General features: G+C 40.0%; 1 protein-coding gene across 1 annotated transcript in view; it reads right to left on the minus strand.

Moving 5' to 3' along the window:
• plekhh1 (pleckstrin homology domain containing, family H (with MyTH4 domain) member 1) overlaps positions 1–15,261 on the minus strand; it is a 34,592-nt gene that overhangs the window by 3,383 nt on the left and 15,948 nt on the right. Inside the window, exons 8-26 of the mRNA XM_053510622.1 lie at positions 14,462–15,225; positions 14,294–14,372; positions 12,627–12,718; positions 12,379–12,526; positions 11,728–11,864; positions 11,413–11,523; positions 9,511–9,597; positions 8,970–9,128; positions 8,222–8,302; positions 7,960–8,139; positions 7,317–7,428; positions 6,956–7,068; positions 5,176–5,352; positions 4,988–5,085; positions 4,662–4,839; positions 3,694–3,849; positions 2,855–2,952; positions 2,608–2,749; positions 2,384–2,523 (exon numbers count right to left, since the gene is read on the minus strand). Coding sequence (XP_053366597.1) covers positions 2,384–2,523; positions 2,608–2,749; positions 2,855–2,952; positions 3,694–3,849; positions 4,662–4,839; positions 4,988–5,085; positions 5,176–5,352; positions 6,956–7,068; positions 7,317–7,428; positions 7,960–8,139; positions 8,222–8,302; positions 8,970–9,128; positions 9,511–9,597; positions 11,413–11,523; positions 11,728–11,864; positions 12,379–12,526; positions 12,627–12,718; positions 14,294–14,372; positions 14,462–15,225 — 3,052 coding nt within the window. The remainder of the gene's footprint in view (positions 1–2,383; positions 2,524–2,607; positions 2,750–2,854; positions 2,953–3,693; positions 3,850–4,661; positions 4,840–4,987; positions 5,086–5,175; positions 5,353–6,955; positions 7,069–7,316; positions 7,429–7,959; positions 8,140–8,221; positions 8,303–8,969; positions 9,129–9,510; positions 9,598–11,412; positions 11,524–11,727; positions 11,865–12,378; positions 12,527–12,626; positions 12,719–14,293; positions 14,373–14,461; positions 15,226–15,261) is intronic.

The raw sequence follows: 15,261 nt of genomic DNA on the forward strand, positions 1-15,261 counted from the left end.
TGCTAAGCTGAACAAAAATAGAGACCCCATGCTGCAAAGTTAAACATGTCAATCCCAAAACTCTTCCTTTTTTCAGTGGAATACAATTATTGTAATAGACTGTTCAGTTTCAGTTACAGTTTACAATGTGGTGGATAATATGCGTGGAAATTATTCGAGTCCTGGAACATGCCTGCACCATCAGGAAAGAAAAAAACTCTATTGATGTGATACCATCATTCATTCATTCACATTCAGTACATTTAGGTCATCAGCTGAATTTTATTTCCTCATAAAGTTGATGAGCCTAGACCTGACCAACCAAGCAACCCCAGACCATAACACTGTCTTCGGTGGCCACTATGCATGATGGGTGCATCGTTTCATGAGCTTCCTTTCTTACCCTGATGCACCGACCCCTCTGGAATCTGGACATGACCTTTTTTAATTGCTCCAAACTCCAATCTTTATGCTTTCTAAAAATGAAATCAGTTTCTGATTAGCCTTACTAATAAGTTATTTTATTATTACCATACAGTACCTTGGTACAGTTAGAGTTTCTGACACATTGTGCATATGGAAATGCTGTTAATCTTATGAAACCTGTTGGAGAGCTGCACCACAGGATGGAATAGTGTTTAGAATATAGTATATAAGAGCCCTGACGAAGGGGTTCAGATGGGGTCAGTGAAAGAGGAGTACTGTATGAGAGTGCTTATGACGCGCACAGAAAAACCTTTCCATTTAAAGATAGCGAAAGATATATTAATTAAAAAACTAAAAAAAACTAAAAACACAAAAACGAAGCTCCGCCATCTACGTGAGACCAGACGTGGCTCTGGAAACTATAAATAAAAACTTATGTCCCCTTGCCCTTACTGAGGATTTATAACAGAGAGTTTTGTTTGTGTACACTTTTTTACTTAACCTGAGAGCGCATGCGCTAAGCTAATGCATGTCGTTCTCTCTCTCTCTCTCTCTCTCTCTCTCTAATCAGCGCCTCAGGGAGGCAGAGGCTGAGTCTTTGCCTCTGTCTCTCGACTTTCTGCGCGCAATAATTTGAATGTAATATGTACGGATACATGCCTTTAATGTAACTATTTTAAAACAGCAACTTTTTTGCTAGGAACCTAAGTGGAACGGTAAGCCTACAAGGAGCAGAGGTAAAGAAGGTACTCCAGAGCAATGGAGAGTGTGGAAAGGAGGTGAAGAGTGTGTACAGGCAGGTTGGAATAGGTGGAGAAAAGTCTTGGGTATGTTATGTGACACAAAAGTATCAGCAAAAATGGAAAGGAAAAGTGTACAAGACAGTGGGGAGACCAGCGATGGTCTATGACTTAGAGACAGTGGAACTGAAGAAAAAACAGGAGGCAGAGTTAGAGGTAGCAGAGATGAAGATGTTGAGGTTCTCTTTGGAAGTGACAAGAATGGATAGGATCAAGTGTTCATCAGAGGGACAACGCATGTAAGATATTTTGGAGATAAAGTCAGAGAGGCCAGATTGAGGTGGTTTGGACATTCAGAGGAGAGATCGTGAGCATATTGGTAGAAGGATGCTAAAGTTGGAACTGCCAGGCAGGAGGTCTAGAGGAAAACCAAAGAGGAGATTTTTGGATAAAGTTAGTTGGGGTGAGAGAAGAGGATGCAGAGAATAGGGTTAGATGGAGGCAAATGATTCGCTGTGGCGACCCCTGAAAGGGAATGGCCGAGAGACAAAGAAGATTTTATTCAACACTCTGCACTGTACTTGTATGGTGGCCAGAAAAATTCCATCACAGTGTTGAAATTTGTTTGTTCTAAAAAACTACATATAAATTTACACATATCTCAACCAATAATTTTATACATTTTCAGGCAAAATAATTGTATGCATTGTGGCTTTTTAAATTGGCTATTTACATGATGCAAGATAAAGCAAGATAAAAAAAAATCATAAAAAATAAATGTCTACATAATTATGTATCTTAAAGTTTAAGATGTCAAAATGTACTACTGGCAAAAAAATACAAATAAATAAATTTAGGACAAAACCCATTTCTTTGTCTGTTTTCTGTGATACACTAACATCCAGTGGCATTTTTCCATGCAGGCTCACATACTGTATAACTGTGCATATTCACATCAAATAGCAAACATAAAAATTTGACACAAATATGAAACCAGTCTAACTTTGTTAAAATATGGTGGCTAATTTATGCGTGGAAATAGTTTCTGATGCTCTCAGAACCACTCTTTCACAATCTGAGTCCTGGAACAAGTTATTGTTATCTTGATATTTCAAACTGGTAGATTCAAAACTGTATTCCTTCACCCATGTTCATGTCTACGATTTACTAGCAATAAAAATGTACATAAATATACTTCGGGCTACTAAATGTGCATGTGTACACATGTGTGATTTTACCTGAGTTGCTCTATGTTGCAGTCCTGTTTGTACCGTTTGGGGTAGAAGCGGTCCAGAACTTGCAGCAAAATCTGCTGGATCTTAGGCTGAGGAGAGCCACCAGGAGACGCTGGTGCTCTGTCCAAGTCTCCATGTTCCACCTGCATTATGTACATGTCATTAAAACATCAATTTCTCACGTCTTAGAATGAACATACATCCCAGCACTTTATACTTCAACAGACCTGGGCCATGAGGGCAGCAACCTCTAGTGCCAGCTCTTTACTGACTGGAAAATGGCCTTGGTGCACATCTTCATTCACTTGATAGGCCAGCAGGAGGCGCTCTCTCTCTGTCTCTCCTTTTGCCTGTGCTCGGAAACATAGCCTAAAAAATACAGGATGTGGCTAATGTAACCTCTACCTTGCAATAAAAGAATGCAGAGTATTATATGTTTTAAATAGAAAGAAGAAACAAGTATCAATGATGCACCTGCTTTTGTATGTTAAGCGCACAATGCGTGTCCCCTCACACTTTCCAGGTTGTAGTTCTTTTAGGGCCTGTTCCCACTTAGAGATCACATCACAAATCTACCACAAAGAAATCATGTTTATTGGTAAATATACTGTACTTTCTTGTTCACTGTATTTACAGTCTTAATCAGTCACAAAATAATGAATATATATGAAAATACCCGTTATATTTTATTTCTTAACTGCATCAAATTTATATAATTATTTTTTTTTTTACATTTACAGTTTCACTTTTTTTTAACAGTGTAACCCCAGAACATAAACATTTAAACCGGATACATTAATTTATAAAGTAAATAAATAAAGAAATCAATATTTAAAAATGGATAAACAAAAAGCATTTGGGTAAATATACTTTTTCATTTCAAAATTTCCCTAGATTTACTTCTGTATGGAGAAGGTGATTCATTGTATTGAAAATGTTTCATAGTTAATATTTAAAAATCCCTTTATAGATAGGGTGTCTGGCCTAAACTATTCTCCGTGGTAGCCTTCCTAGATTTTGTATCTATAAATGTTGATAGTGCAAAAAAAAAATGGGTTCCTCCTATTTTTTTTCCAAATACAATCACTAATTCTGTGTAAAGTTTACATCAGAAGGTATTAAGATTTGCACAGTGATACAATTCCTGCAGCAACTGGAAGAGCCTTAGCAAAAAACTCCACCCAGTAACCTAAATAATCTCCTTAAAAAATGAGCTGAAATTTCTTTATTTTAGAAAATAATTCTTTTAAAATTAAATGTGAATTAAAAATATTCACTACATGTAAAACACAGTGTACTCTGAAGTGCATCACCTTGGTAGCAGGCTGGAGGCAGTGCTCAAGGTCTTTTCCTGAGGGGTCGTCTGTGAAGAGAGCAAACCCAGAAAGCTGTGGCTTCCTCATACCTGCCCTCTGGTTCAGTGTGTTCACAAACTCCTCTACCGTAGTGGATCCATCAAATCCCACCACCTATAGCATCCATGATATAATTTTTTTTTAACAGTTGCCTTGCTAGGGACATCTTTGCATGTTTTATGTTTGATGGTAATGAGGTTAAACGTAAATATGTACACTGGATTAGTCATAACATTAAAACGTTAACATTAATTATTAACTATACACCAGTTAACTGATGACAGGATCATGGGCACTCAAGGCTCACCCTTGCATGCAGGGCCAAAACCCCCCTGTCCAATACCAAAACCAAATTTTTTTTTTTTAGTCTGGCCCACAGAAATGCCAAAAGTCAATGCTGGCCACGACAGAAAGGCTTCAGAACACTCAGTGCACCACAGCCCAGTAGGCAAAAAGAGTCCAACACTATGGACCTGAAACCTCCCTAACCTCTCCAAATCCCAATTCATGCACTGAACAAACCAGTCCAGTCCACGGATGCCCAACCCAACAACCCACATCACCCAAAGGATTTCTTTTAATGCCAGACACCAGGTTTTACTAACCTACAATCTCCTGGTAAGACTTTCCACTAGATTTTGGAGTATGGCTGTGGGGAACTGCTCACAGAGCCACATAAGCATTAATTTAGAGAGGATGTCTAGCATATAGTCAGTGTTCCAATTAATCACAAAGGTGTTTGATGAGACTGAGAACCTGGCTCTGTGCATATCAGCTCTTTCCCATCTACAATGGGAAATCACTGTGCACTGGCACATTGTCATGCTAAAACTGGTTAGACATATAAGGGGTGCAACAATTTTAAAGGCAATATTTTGGGGAAAAATCAGATATGACAGGTGTCCATATAGTGTGTGTATGTGTACCTGGTAAGTGTTGTTCATAAAGTGGACAGGTATGCTGAAGGGTAGCGAGTGATGGTAAGGGTTTCTCAACAGAATAGACACAATCTCCATGCGAGAAGGCTTGGCTTCCCTTTCTCCATTCTGCAACACTCTCTCTACTGACCGCTGACAGTACACTGCATACTTTCCTACCTCACTCCTTCACAGACACACACACAAAGACAGAAAAATATTTTGGCACAATATAAAAGACGTAAGTGTAAGAATCAGTGATCAGTCAACTTCTAATTTACTAACTGACTCTGACTGTGATTATATAATCAAGAATAAAGAAATAAAGTACTGACTTTGAATCAGCGTGCCTCTGCAGGTATTGTCTCAGGTACCACAGGAAGTGATGCTGGGGCAGGAAAAGTGCAACGCACACAGACAACAGCTGCCAGCACTGTCAGTGAAAGAGGGAAAGAAGGGTAATGAGATCAAGAAGTTAGACTCCATGACTAACTTTACTGTCAGCCTTGGATACGTGACCAACCTGAGTGAGAGAGTAGTTGTTAGGCATGCGGCGGTTGGTCTGTTTGATGAGCTGACAGTACATCTCATTCTGCAGCTCAGGGTGTGTCAGACACACCTGCAATGCACTCTGGGCCAGAGAAGTGTGATAGTCTATGGACGGCGCTTCCACTAGCACGTTGATGAACAGCTGACATGACTAGAGAAGAGGAAATAATACAACCTATTATAGTACTTTTAAAAATGATTAAATAAAGGTTTATTCACCCACTCACTCATCGTCTATATCGAGGTTTAGGGCACGAGACAGGGTACACCCTGGACAGGGTGCCAATCTATCGCAGAGCGCACACACACAATCTCGTTCACACGCTACAGGCAATTTGGGAACGCCAATTAGCCTAACCTGCATATCTTTGGACAGTGGGAGGAAACCCACCAAGCATGGGGACAACATGCAAACTCCATGCACACAGAGAAGGGAATCGAGCCTGGCCGGGACCCTGGAGGTGCAAGGCGACAGTGCTAACCACTCCACCACTGTGCCGCCCCAGATTAAATCAACCATAAGTAAATAATAAAAAAGAATGAAATGTAATGTTACATTACTTTGATTAAGTTATTAAAACAGTTACATTACATTACTTTTTAACAGCATAACCTTTTTAACACATTTCCACAATAGCCTTCACAACACTATCAATCGCATGACATGCAGTATGTGTTACATAAATGGCAACTAAAAAGAACAAAAGCAGAGATCTCTTGACTTGTCTTCATTTGTATATCAAGTGCCCCTAAAGAGGTGCCCTTCATATACTGTACCCAGTGCAATTGATATTCATATGTTACAATATTCCTAAATAATAAATCTGAAATAAACATGCAGGGAGGGCAAAACTTGGGGAAGCAGAAGATTCATAATGTTCATTTGAGGTTGTTTGCCTAGAGAACCTGATCAATATTATCTGTTTTCAAATAGTGATAGTGTCATCTAGCACCACTAGATGGCAAGCTGAACACATGGAGACAGAGCTATGAGGGCATGATGAGACTCGATTCCCATTAATGATTCGTTTGTGCTCCCAGAATAATTAAATTAAATTACTTAAGGTCATGATATACTGTACCTGTCAACTAATCCATCCATTATTTGGAGAAAGGCAGTCTGCTTTAGGATCAAATGTCAAGCTAAAAAGGCTTGACTTGTTTTATACAGGCACAAGGGAGGCAATGAGCATAATGAGTGTACAGGCACGTATACAAACCATGTGTATAAAATGCAATAGAAGGTGGTTACATTTCACAGAGGAAAAAAATATTTGCAAAAAAATAGTAAAACCGCTTTCCAAGACAAAATTATGGCTACGCTTTGAGCCCAAGCTCCCTGCTCTACAACACAGGACTCTACACAGTATGTTGGAGGAATGGCAGAAGCTTGCCTCAATCAGAGCCTAATCCAGACCATTATCTTCATACGGTGCCCTAATGAGTGGCGGCCTGGCTGCTCTCGCTTTGATCTGACTGTGGGAGAGACAGAGGGTCTGTGGATACTATGAGAACAACCTGAGCTCTGCCATCGGCCCTGTATAAGAAGGTCAATGAAGGAGTGAAAAAAAAGGGAGAGATGAAAAAAGGGAAAAAAGGTCGGTTTGAACTAAATTAGAGAGTAAAAGAAGGGAGAACAAAAAGGCTCAAGAACATAATAGGCAGAAAGAGAAGCAACAGAAAGAGTATGTGTGTGTGTGTGTGTGTGTGTGTGTGTGTGTTTGTCTAAGAGATAGGAATAAAGAAGTGCAAACCTTAAAAAGTTTGAGAGCCTCTGTTTGAAGTGCCTCAGAGGGCAACGTGGTCAGAGGGCAACGCAAACCCTCCTTACTGAAACACAGCACCTCGTGTTTCCACAGAGGAGAGTCTAAGCACATAGACACACAAGCAAAGCATTAGCAAATTTAATTACAAATTTAAATGCCATTACAGAATACTTAAAAATCTCCACTAACTGCCATTAACGCTGAAGGAAGCTTCTGCAAATGTCAGCTTTGATTTAAAACTGCATTATACTTCTAATCCATCCATTTGGACACATTGTACACAAGACAGAAGTTTGTGGCTGCTTCCGTTGTAAAAAAAAAAAAAAGGCATTTAAAAACAATATCTCACCTGGATCTCCATCCACATCCAGCAGTTTTCCAATCAGCTGCTCATACTCTGTGGCCCCTTTCAGGCTAGCACAGTTTCCTGCTGCCACAGTCAGATGGTAGAGCCAGGTATCCTAGGAGAAAACAAAAATTTGTCTTCGAAAGAAAGAAATCACATGCATTACTATTCTATTGTACAGTATAGTGTATTTCTGTATGATCAGCTTCAGGAGAGACTTGCTTAAATTTTTCAAGTGTTGTTCGAGGTCACAAGAGAGCATGCATGACCATAACATCGTAAAGACTCGCCTGCATTCTAAACTTCTCTTCTGTGAGGTCTGTGAGGTGAGAAATGGGGTATAGAGAATATATTTTGGACTCCTAACCAGCCTTTCTCTGTCTGAAGAAGCTATTTGGATGAGTAGCGAAACGTTCAGTTGAAATGACTGGACGTTTCGCTGCGTCCATGGCTCAACTTCAAGACAACTTCTCCTAGTCGACTGAAAATCTTCATCTACATATTTTTAGAAAGTCTGTAGTCTACACACTAAGACGCCTAGGCAACTAGATCATATTTATAATTTAAAAATATGTATAACATATGTTACTATATAAGCAGTACTTTTTAATATACTTTGATTTGGATCTAATTTTAGAAGCATTACCTTTTCTTGCTTGGTGCCAATGAGCAGGTACGTGGGGCTTTGCTCTTTGGGATGGACCACTAATGTGCAATGAGAAGAGAGGAAACCTCGTCCTCCTGCTTCGTAGTCCTCGTCAGAGTCACATGACCTGTCCACCTCCTCGACCCGTGCCTCTCGTACATGAAGCTGACCTAAAGGGAACTGTCACACCCACACACATCAACACACAAAGCATAGGAACCATAGAAGGAAACAGATATAATTCATAGTACTGTATAGTCACCTTGTCATCCTGGTTACGGTAGTAGTAGAAAATCTTTCCTATTAGGGTGCACCACACAAGCTTTGAATGACCATGCTTGACCTAACCATGACAGAAAAGCAAAGAAAATAAAAGAAGCAGGACAAAAAGAATCATACAGTAAACCTGGTCATGCACACACATACACTGCTTAACTTAACTTAGATATCCTTTCAGCTTTTTTAATTTTTAACTAAAAGCTGCGTTTTCCACATGAATAAATAAACAAATAAATGAATGAATGAATAAATAAAAGGGGGAACTGTGAGGACCACCCAAATGTTCCCAGATAATCAAAACTGTCAGATATTCTTATTCTTATGGGGACATTTGGCCCACATCAAGCTCTAGAGGCTGGGAATAATTCCAGGCATGCTGACCTCAGTTCTGTCTCAACATGTGCTCGTCACCTAGCAATTGAGCCCAGAGCCTCTCAACCTTTCCTTGTCTGCACACACACACATACACACACACAAAGACATACATACACGCCTAATCATAGCCACTGGCATACTGACAAATCCTTTTTAAAAACCCATACATTAGGATGTAGTTTTACTATGAATGCTTTCAAACAGCTGTTTTAGGTGACCAAAAAAAAAAGGCTTTCAAGTGTCTGATGGTGCATATCGTCAGAGCCCTGTTATTGAGTTCTGGCACAGGAGACCTTTCTGGAAACTTCATCTATACAATCCTAGGGTGTAATAAGAGCACTTCCTTTATGTCTCACCTTGGTCAGCCAGCCACGCACTGTAGGCTTGGCTTGTGTCTCTGTGGAGATTGGGCCGCTGGCCTGGACTTTAAGAATGTTCTGAAGAACTCGGATCCATTCCTCCAGGATGTTGGGTGAGTCTGCGGTTAGGTAGAACGTCTTCTTCTCTGTGATTAACTATTACACACAAATCTTCAATTGTCTTTGATTTCTTTAACCAAAATAAAACAAAGAAAATATAAACATACTGTAACAAAGGCATATATTAGAAAGGAGATTATTCCAAAGATAGGACAGTAAAATCTTTAAAGCGCAGTGAAGAGAATTACACAACACTAGAACCACCACTGCGACTTTGGTTATCCAATAATGTTAACCCAGAAAGGCTAAACATTCATTTCTGTAACAGAGCGCTGTTCAAAAAGAGATTAAGACATCAAGCAGTCAGACTACCTACAGCAGACTGTGATGGGAAGCTCACTGTTGACAGATTTGCTTAAAGGAATATAGAGGCATAATGCTGTGTGTTTATGTGTGTGTGTGTGTGTGTGGGCGAGACCTGGAAAGTCTGCGCTCCCTCTCCACGAGCTATCCGACATGACGAGTTGAGTTCAATCTGGCCTTGAGGCTTCCGGATCACATCACTCTGAAATCCCAGCACAATCAAAATAAACATCATCTCTTCTGCAGTATACTTATGCAACTCGTTCAATGTAATAATTCTACAAATGATATATGGATAAATACACTGACTTTATACAGTATTATAATACAGGGTGTCCCAAAACTCTTAAATGAAAATTTGGTGCCTTGTATTACAAGCTAGTATTATATTAGTAGCTCTCATTAGCCATGAACAGAACCACATAGTGCGTTCTGAAGCAATTTACACCAAAGCAGAAATTGTTGCTTAAGATCACATAATGTTATCAGATGTGTTTTCTTGCTGAAAGTGACAGGCAGCTGCTCTCTCCTCTTTCCAGTACTGCTGACCGTACTGCTCTACACCCATGCTGCGACAGACAGTTAGTTAAATTAACGATTGCTAGAACACCTGTGACACGAAGTGATACATAAAGTTAAATGTCCTAGCGCTGTTATGCTCAATTATGACCAATCAAGCAATGACTCTTGTCCAATTAGATTACAGTGGAACCTTGGATTACGAGATTCGTTCCAGAACAAAACACTCTTGAATTAAAGTGAATTTTAAAGTTCCTCATAAAAAAATAATGGAAAATCCAATTTATTCATTTTACAACCCAAACAAATTAGTGCATTAAAATAATTAATACAAAATATAAAGTAAAAACAAAAAAAGTAAAAAAAAAAAATTATTTTTAAGTACAAATAAATCTCGACAGATAAGTGTTTCCGTTTATGCACGCAGGCGCTGTGTGTATGTGTGTGTGTGTGTGTGTGAAGCTAAAGTAAGAGGAGAGGAGGAATCAGCCCCTCCCTCTTCTCATCTTACACAGTAAACATTCATGGAAAGACTGTTTTATCAGAAAAATTAGCAAGGAACATCGCTAATAAGTCTCGCGTGAGCAGACACTAACTGAATCACTGCTGTAAAGGTAAGAAAAAAAAAACTGTCACACACACAGTCACAGTGTTATAGTAAACAGTACATGCACGCACAGATGTTGATTATACCAGTAAGAGACCCAGCAGGGGAGACTATTACCCACAATTCCACAGTGCAAGAGAGAGAAAAAACATTGGTTGTGATCACATGACGCTTAGCATCAAATCAAAAAGCGCGTGCATGATACATGATACTCGTTAACCAAGACTTGTTCGTTTGTCAAGTCAAAATTTATGAAAAATCTTTGCTTGTCTTGCAGAACACTCGCAAACCGCGTTACTCGCAATCCAAGGTTTCACTGTATTTGGTTAAAACTGTGTATAATACACAATAAAACGTAACCGTTCCTATAATAGTATATAATATATAAAAAATTTAAGAAAATAAAAACTGAGCTCAAAATACCAGTTATTGCATGTGCTATTCTATTTATACACTGTATTAACTTTAGCTCCATTTCATGAGGGGTGTCGATACATCTAAAGGGCACTACACTACAACCATCTACAGTTTTTCTTGCTGCAGTTCGACATTGCTTTTTAGACACCACATCTCATTGCAGAAGCAGTGTTGTAGCTCCTGCCAATTCCCACTCATTTTATACATCAATGCTGGCTGATTGCTGCAGAAATGGGCATCACATTTAGAAGTTTCTGCTTTCAAAAATCGACTTTTATAAACTAAATCAATCCCATTTCCCCCACAGTGCTTATCTAGCACTCCTAAAGCTTTAGAAGGCCTTTTAAAATGATTTAATAACAGCCTTTGCTATTTTAGTCTCTCCCAGCATGTCATCATTTCCTCTTTCATATATGAAGCTAACAAATTCTCAGAAGCTGGCACACTGTTAATTAGTCTCCTCCGTGTACTCACTGGTGATTTATAATACAGGATCTCTCCATTTCTCAGGATGAACCAGCGCCTTTTCCATGCCTTTACCTGGCTGCCCATTTTTAGCAGGTAGCCAGATTTCTCCAGAGTCTCCTACAGAAACACATAAATCAATGTCATCTTAGGTATGTGAACTCTTTATACAAAAAGAAACAAATGTGTGCCTACTTCTCTAAATTAAATAACTATGGTAAAGGATCTAAAAAACCTAGGAAATCAAGGCCATAAAGCCCAGAACAAGGTTTTAAAAGTACTGTAGTAGGCTGAGACTACGAAAATTACTAGTGATATACATACGGGTCCAACACTCTCACAGGAGTAGGATGAAGTACGTTGTACTTTCTGCTCTGGCTCAGAATAGTCACTGTCTAGTGAGTAGGCATCTGGAGGGATTGCATAATCACTCTCCGAGCTGATAGAGGACATGGACACTCCTAGAAAGCAAGAAACAGCCATAAACTACAGATAATTTACCACAGGAATGATCTTACAATTAATACAGTAGGTGTGACCAGTAAGTAGCGGCTGTCGACCCAGCATGATCAAGTGTAATATGATGCATTAGTCATTTAAAGATTAACTGAAGAAACGGTTAAACAAACTGATTAAATAACTGGTAGCTAATTCTCGCATGCTTGCTGTCAGCCATGCTAGTGCATTATAGGAAACATCAATTTAAGTTCTCTTCCACATTAAATGTTTTTTTTTTATATGAGCAGTTGCTCATAATGGACACTTTTCTAGACATTGTCTAAAGAGCTAGGTCTCAAGGAATGGAGATACTGGTTTATTTAGGCCAAATCAAGCTGATCCCTGAGGAGCCCTGCCCAAACAATTCTATCATTAAGGAGGCACAATGTTTAAGCTTCCTTTTCTGCAGCGTGGAAGGTGCATCAAAAGGGTAGAAAGAGATCTTAAAGAAATAGCTTGGTAGTCATGTTTATTCACCTCTCTTTACAGCTCGAGGGCTGCCTGGGGTGCTGCTTTTCTTCTCTGTCCCGACCGTTGAGGTGCGCAGGCTGGCCAGCGAGCTGCTGTCATCCTCAGAACCTGAGTCTTCATCAGGGAAAGGAGCGCTGCTGATCTGTGTGGCTTTCTGCAAATGCAGACAGGGTAGTTAGCAAAGCAATGAAAGTTTTCAGCTTAATTGTTCCTAATAAACTGAAAGAACTAATAATACACTGCTTTCTTCTCACCCCTTTTAGTGTGGAGTAGACCGGTATGCTGATATTCTTGTAGATGAGATGTGTAAAGGGACCAGCTGCAGGGTACTGAGGGAAGGTGGACACTGCAAAATAATAATCACATGTAGAAAGGAAAGGTCACATGTAGGTTTGGAAAGGTCAGCACTAGTCAGTCAGGAAGGAAAATATGGTGAAGGTCGACAATTACGACTAGCGCAAAGGTTAGGGTTAATTTAACACCAAAAAGCTCTATATTATTCTCATTTTAACAAGTTAACTAAGTCATAGAAATCGCCAAAGTGTGTCTGCAATGGCTCAGCTAAAGTAGCACATGCATGTAGGCAATTCGCTCCTGTTTACACTACAGACAGTGAATTGTTTGTAGTTTTAAATTGAAAAAACTACTCCTTTTGAAGTGCATTTTTCTAGCCACTCAGAACCCAGAAAACTTCCTAAAATCCAAAAATGGTGACCAGCACTGCCCCTACCCTATATATATATTTTTTTTTTTTACTGAAATGACATCATATTAGGTGACAATTTAAAAGGCAAGTTCAAGCACATTTGTTTACAAAAATGGAAAAGGACAAAAAATTAATGAATCTTTTTTCTCAGACTTTGTCTGTCTGCACACACTGGTGACTATCAAATGTGAATTTTGCAGGTGGCCTTTTTTATTTTACCCGAATTGTTTCCCTGATTTAGTCATGTCCAATTCCCACCCTTCATGTTAAGGTCCTCCTACATCAGCAACAGCTACCAACCAGGGAGAAAGTAGGCTAACACTTGCTTCATCTGCATGTGAAGCCATCGACTATACCTTTTTGAACTGTCGCTCCAAGACCCCAAAGTTAATTTTGCGTTCAGCTTACATTCTGTGTAGAGTTTTGCATGTTTCCAGGCTATGGAAAATAATCCTTTGGTTTCCAGTGATGGTTCCATCCAGGGTGTGTTCCTGCCTCATTCTAACTGTTCCTACTAATAGTACTGTAGATCCTAGAATAGTGATTAGGACTGAAGTTACATCTGGGGTCTGTATACTACTGTGTGCATTTTCAGTATTAAAATTTAATACTGTAAATTCAGTAATAAAAATCCCATATGGTAAATTAATTCCAATGTCATTCTGCTCTGATCCTGGAGACCTGCCATCTAGTTATGATTATTTACAAACCTAATTTAATATTTAAGTCCAATATTTACATAGTCTACATTAAGTGTATTGGATTAAGTTTCCAAACTCATAAGTAAACAGGAACAGTACATCTCTTAGTGCAGGTTTGGGAATCTTAAGGCTGTAAGAAGGGAGAAGGGGAGGCACTGTGCAAATTACACGCTGCATTTGTCCTTTCATCAGGGTTAATGAAAAAGAAGCTGTTCCTGTTCCCAGTGTCTGTTCTGACAAACCTTGAAAAGCATTTAATAGCTTCAGTGAATGGTAGTCTCAGCTGTCCAGGTGTGCGTGTTCCCCCAGGTGAGAGGAAGTGACATCAAACAAAACCTGGTACCTCACTGACAGGTCAAGTGGAACAACACTACAGAAACATTCTTAAACCATACCCATCTGTTGATGGTGAACCTTGAGAGTGAAGTGTGGTGACTGGCTGGTGATGGAGTGATGGTTGTTTGCAATATTTGTGGTGCTAAGACAGAGGTTACGGCTGACTGGTTTTACCTACCTCTTCCCAAATTTCTGGCTCCAGGGCTCGCTTCTGAAACTTTCATACCGGACTTTGCAACTGCATAAATGCGACTCTCCTACAGAACACAAGCATGCATGAAAAGGATGTCACACTAAAAGTCATGTGTAAGTCTGCTTTAGACACACATCCCTATAGCTATCATACCCAGGAAGGAAAGCGATGCAAAGGCGGAGTAGGAGGCTTCAAAGCTTCTGAATCTAACATCTCCAGCTCCTCTGCCAACCCCACGAATGAGACACCGTCGTGAGGTGCTATTTCTTCTATGGTCCCTTCTACCACCCCATCCATGCCTTCTAGAGGTCCCTCATCAATGTCTGTCTCCTCCACCCCAAGTGTTGAGGCAGAACCCAAAGGAAGACTGCAATGGTACGGGGATGTAGAGGATCCGATGTCTATAGTGACGTTAACGTGATGAAGGCGTTCCAGGCCGGGCTGTGGTTGACTGTGGTGTTTTTTGAGAAGCTGAATGCTGTCGCGAGGCGTCAGTGGGGTTCGGACCTTGGGTAGGGTCATGCTGGTACCAGAAGGCAGAGTTAGCGGAGCAGGATTTACTTGAGATACCGAAGCCCCTATAGGAGGAGGACTCTTTGGAGTTGGGGTGGGTGTGTCAAAGCTACGAGGGCCAGAAGTTTCATAGGCTGAGGAGGAAGAGGAAGATGAGGATGAAGTAGAGTGAAGACGCTGTAAGCGGAACTTGCTGTTGAGCTCATCAGAGGAGTGGTCTCTGTCTGAAGCTCCTCCTCCCCCTCGCTCCCGTGCAATAACAGCAGAAGCATCCAAGCCTTCTCTTCTGTCCATTATCTTTGTTCCAGTTACAGAGACTCCTTTATCTGTGCTGAATTTGTGTGGAGTCAAGTGTTCAGATGCATTCTGAGAGTCTGAAGCCTCCAGTGCCTTCCTCTTGCCATCTGTAAAACGACATAAAGAATTCACTTTACTCTCTA

The sequence above is a fragment of the Clarias gariepinus genome, chromosome 13 (assembly GCF_024256425.1).
Source record: "Clarias gariepinus isolate MV-2021 ecotype Netherlands chromosome 13, CGAR_prim_01v2, whole genome shotgun sequence".
Lineage (NCBI taxonomy): Eukaryota > Metazoa > Chordata > Actinopteri > Siluriformes > Clariidae > Clarias > Clarias gariepinus.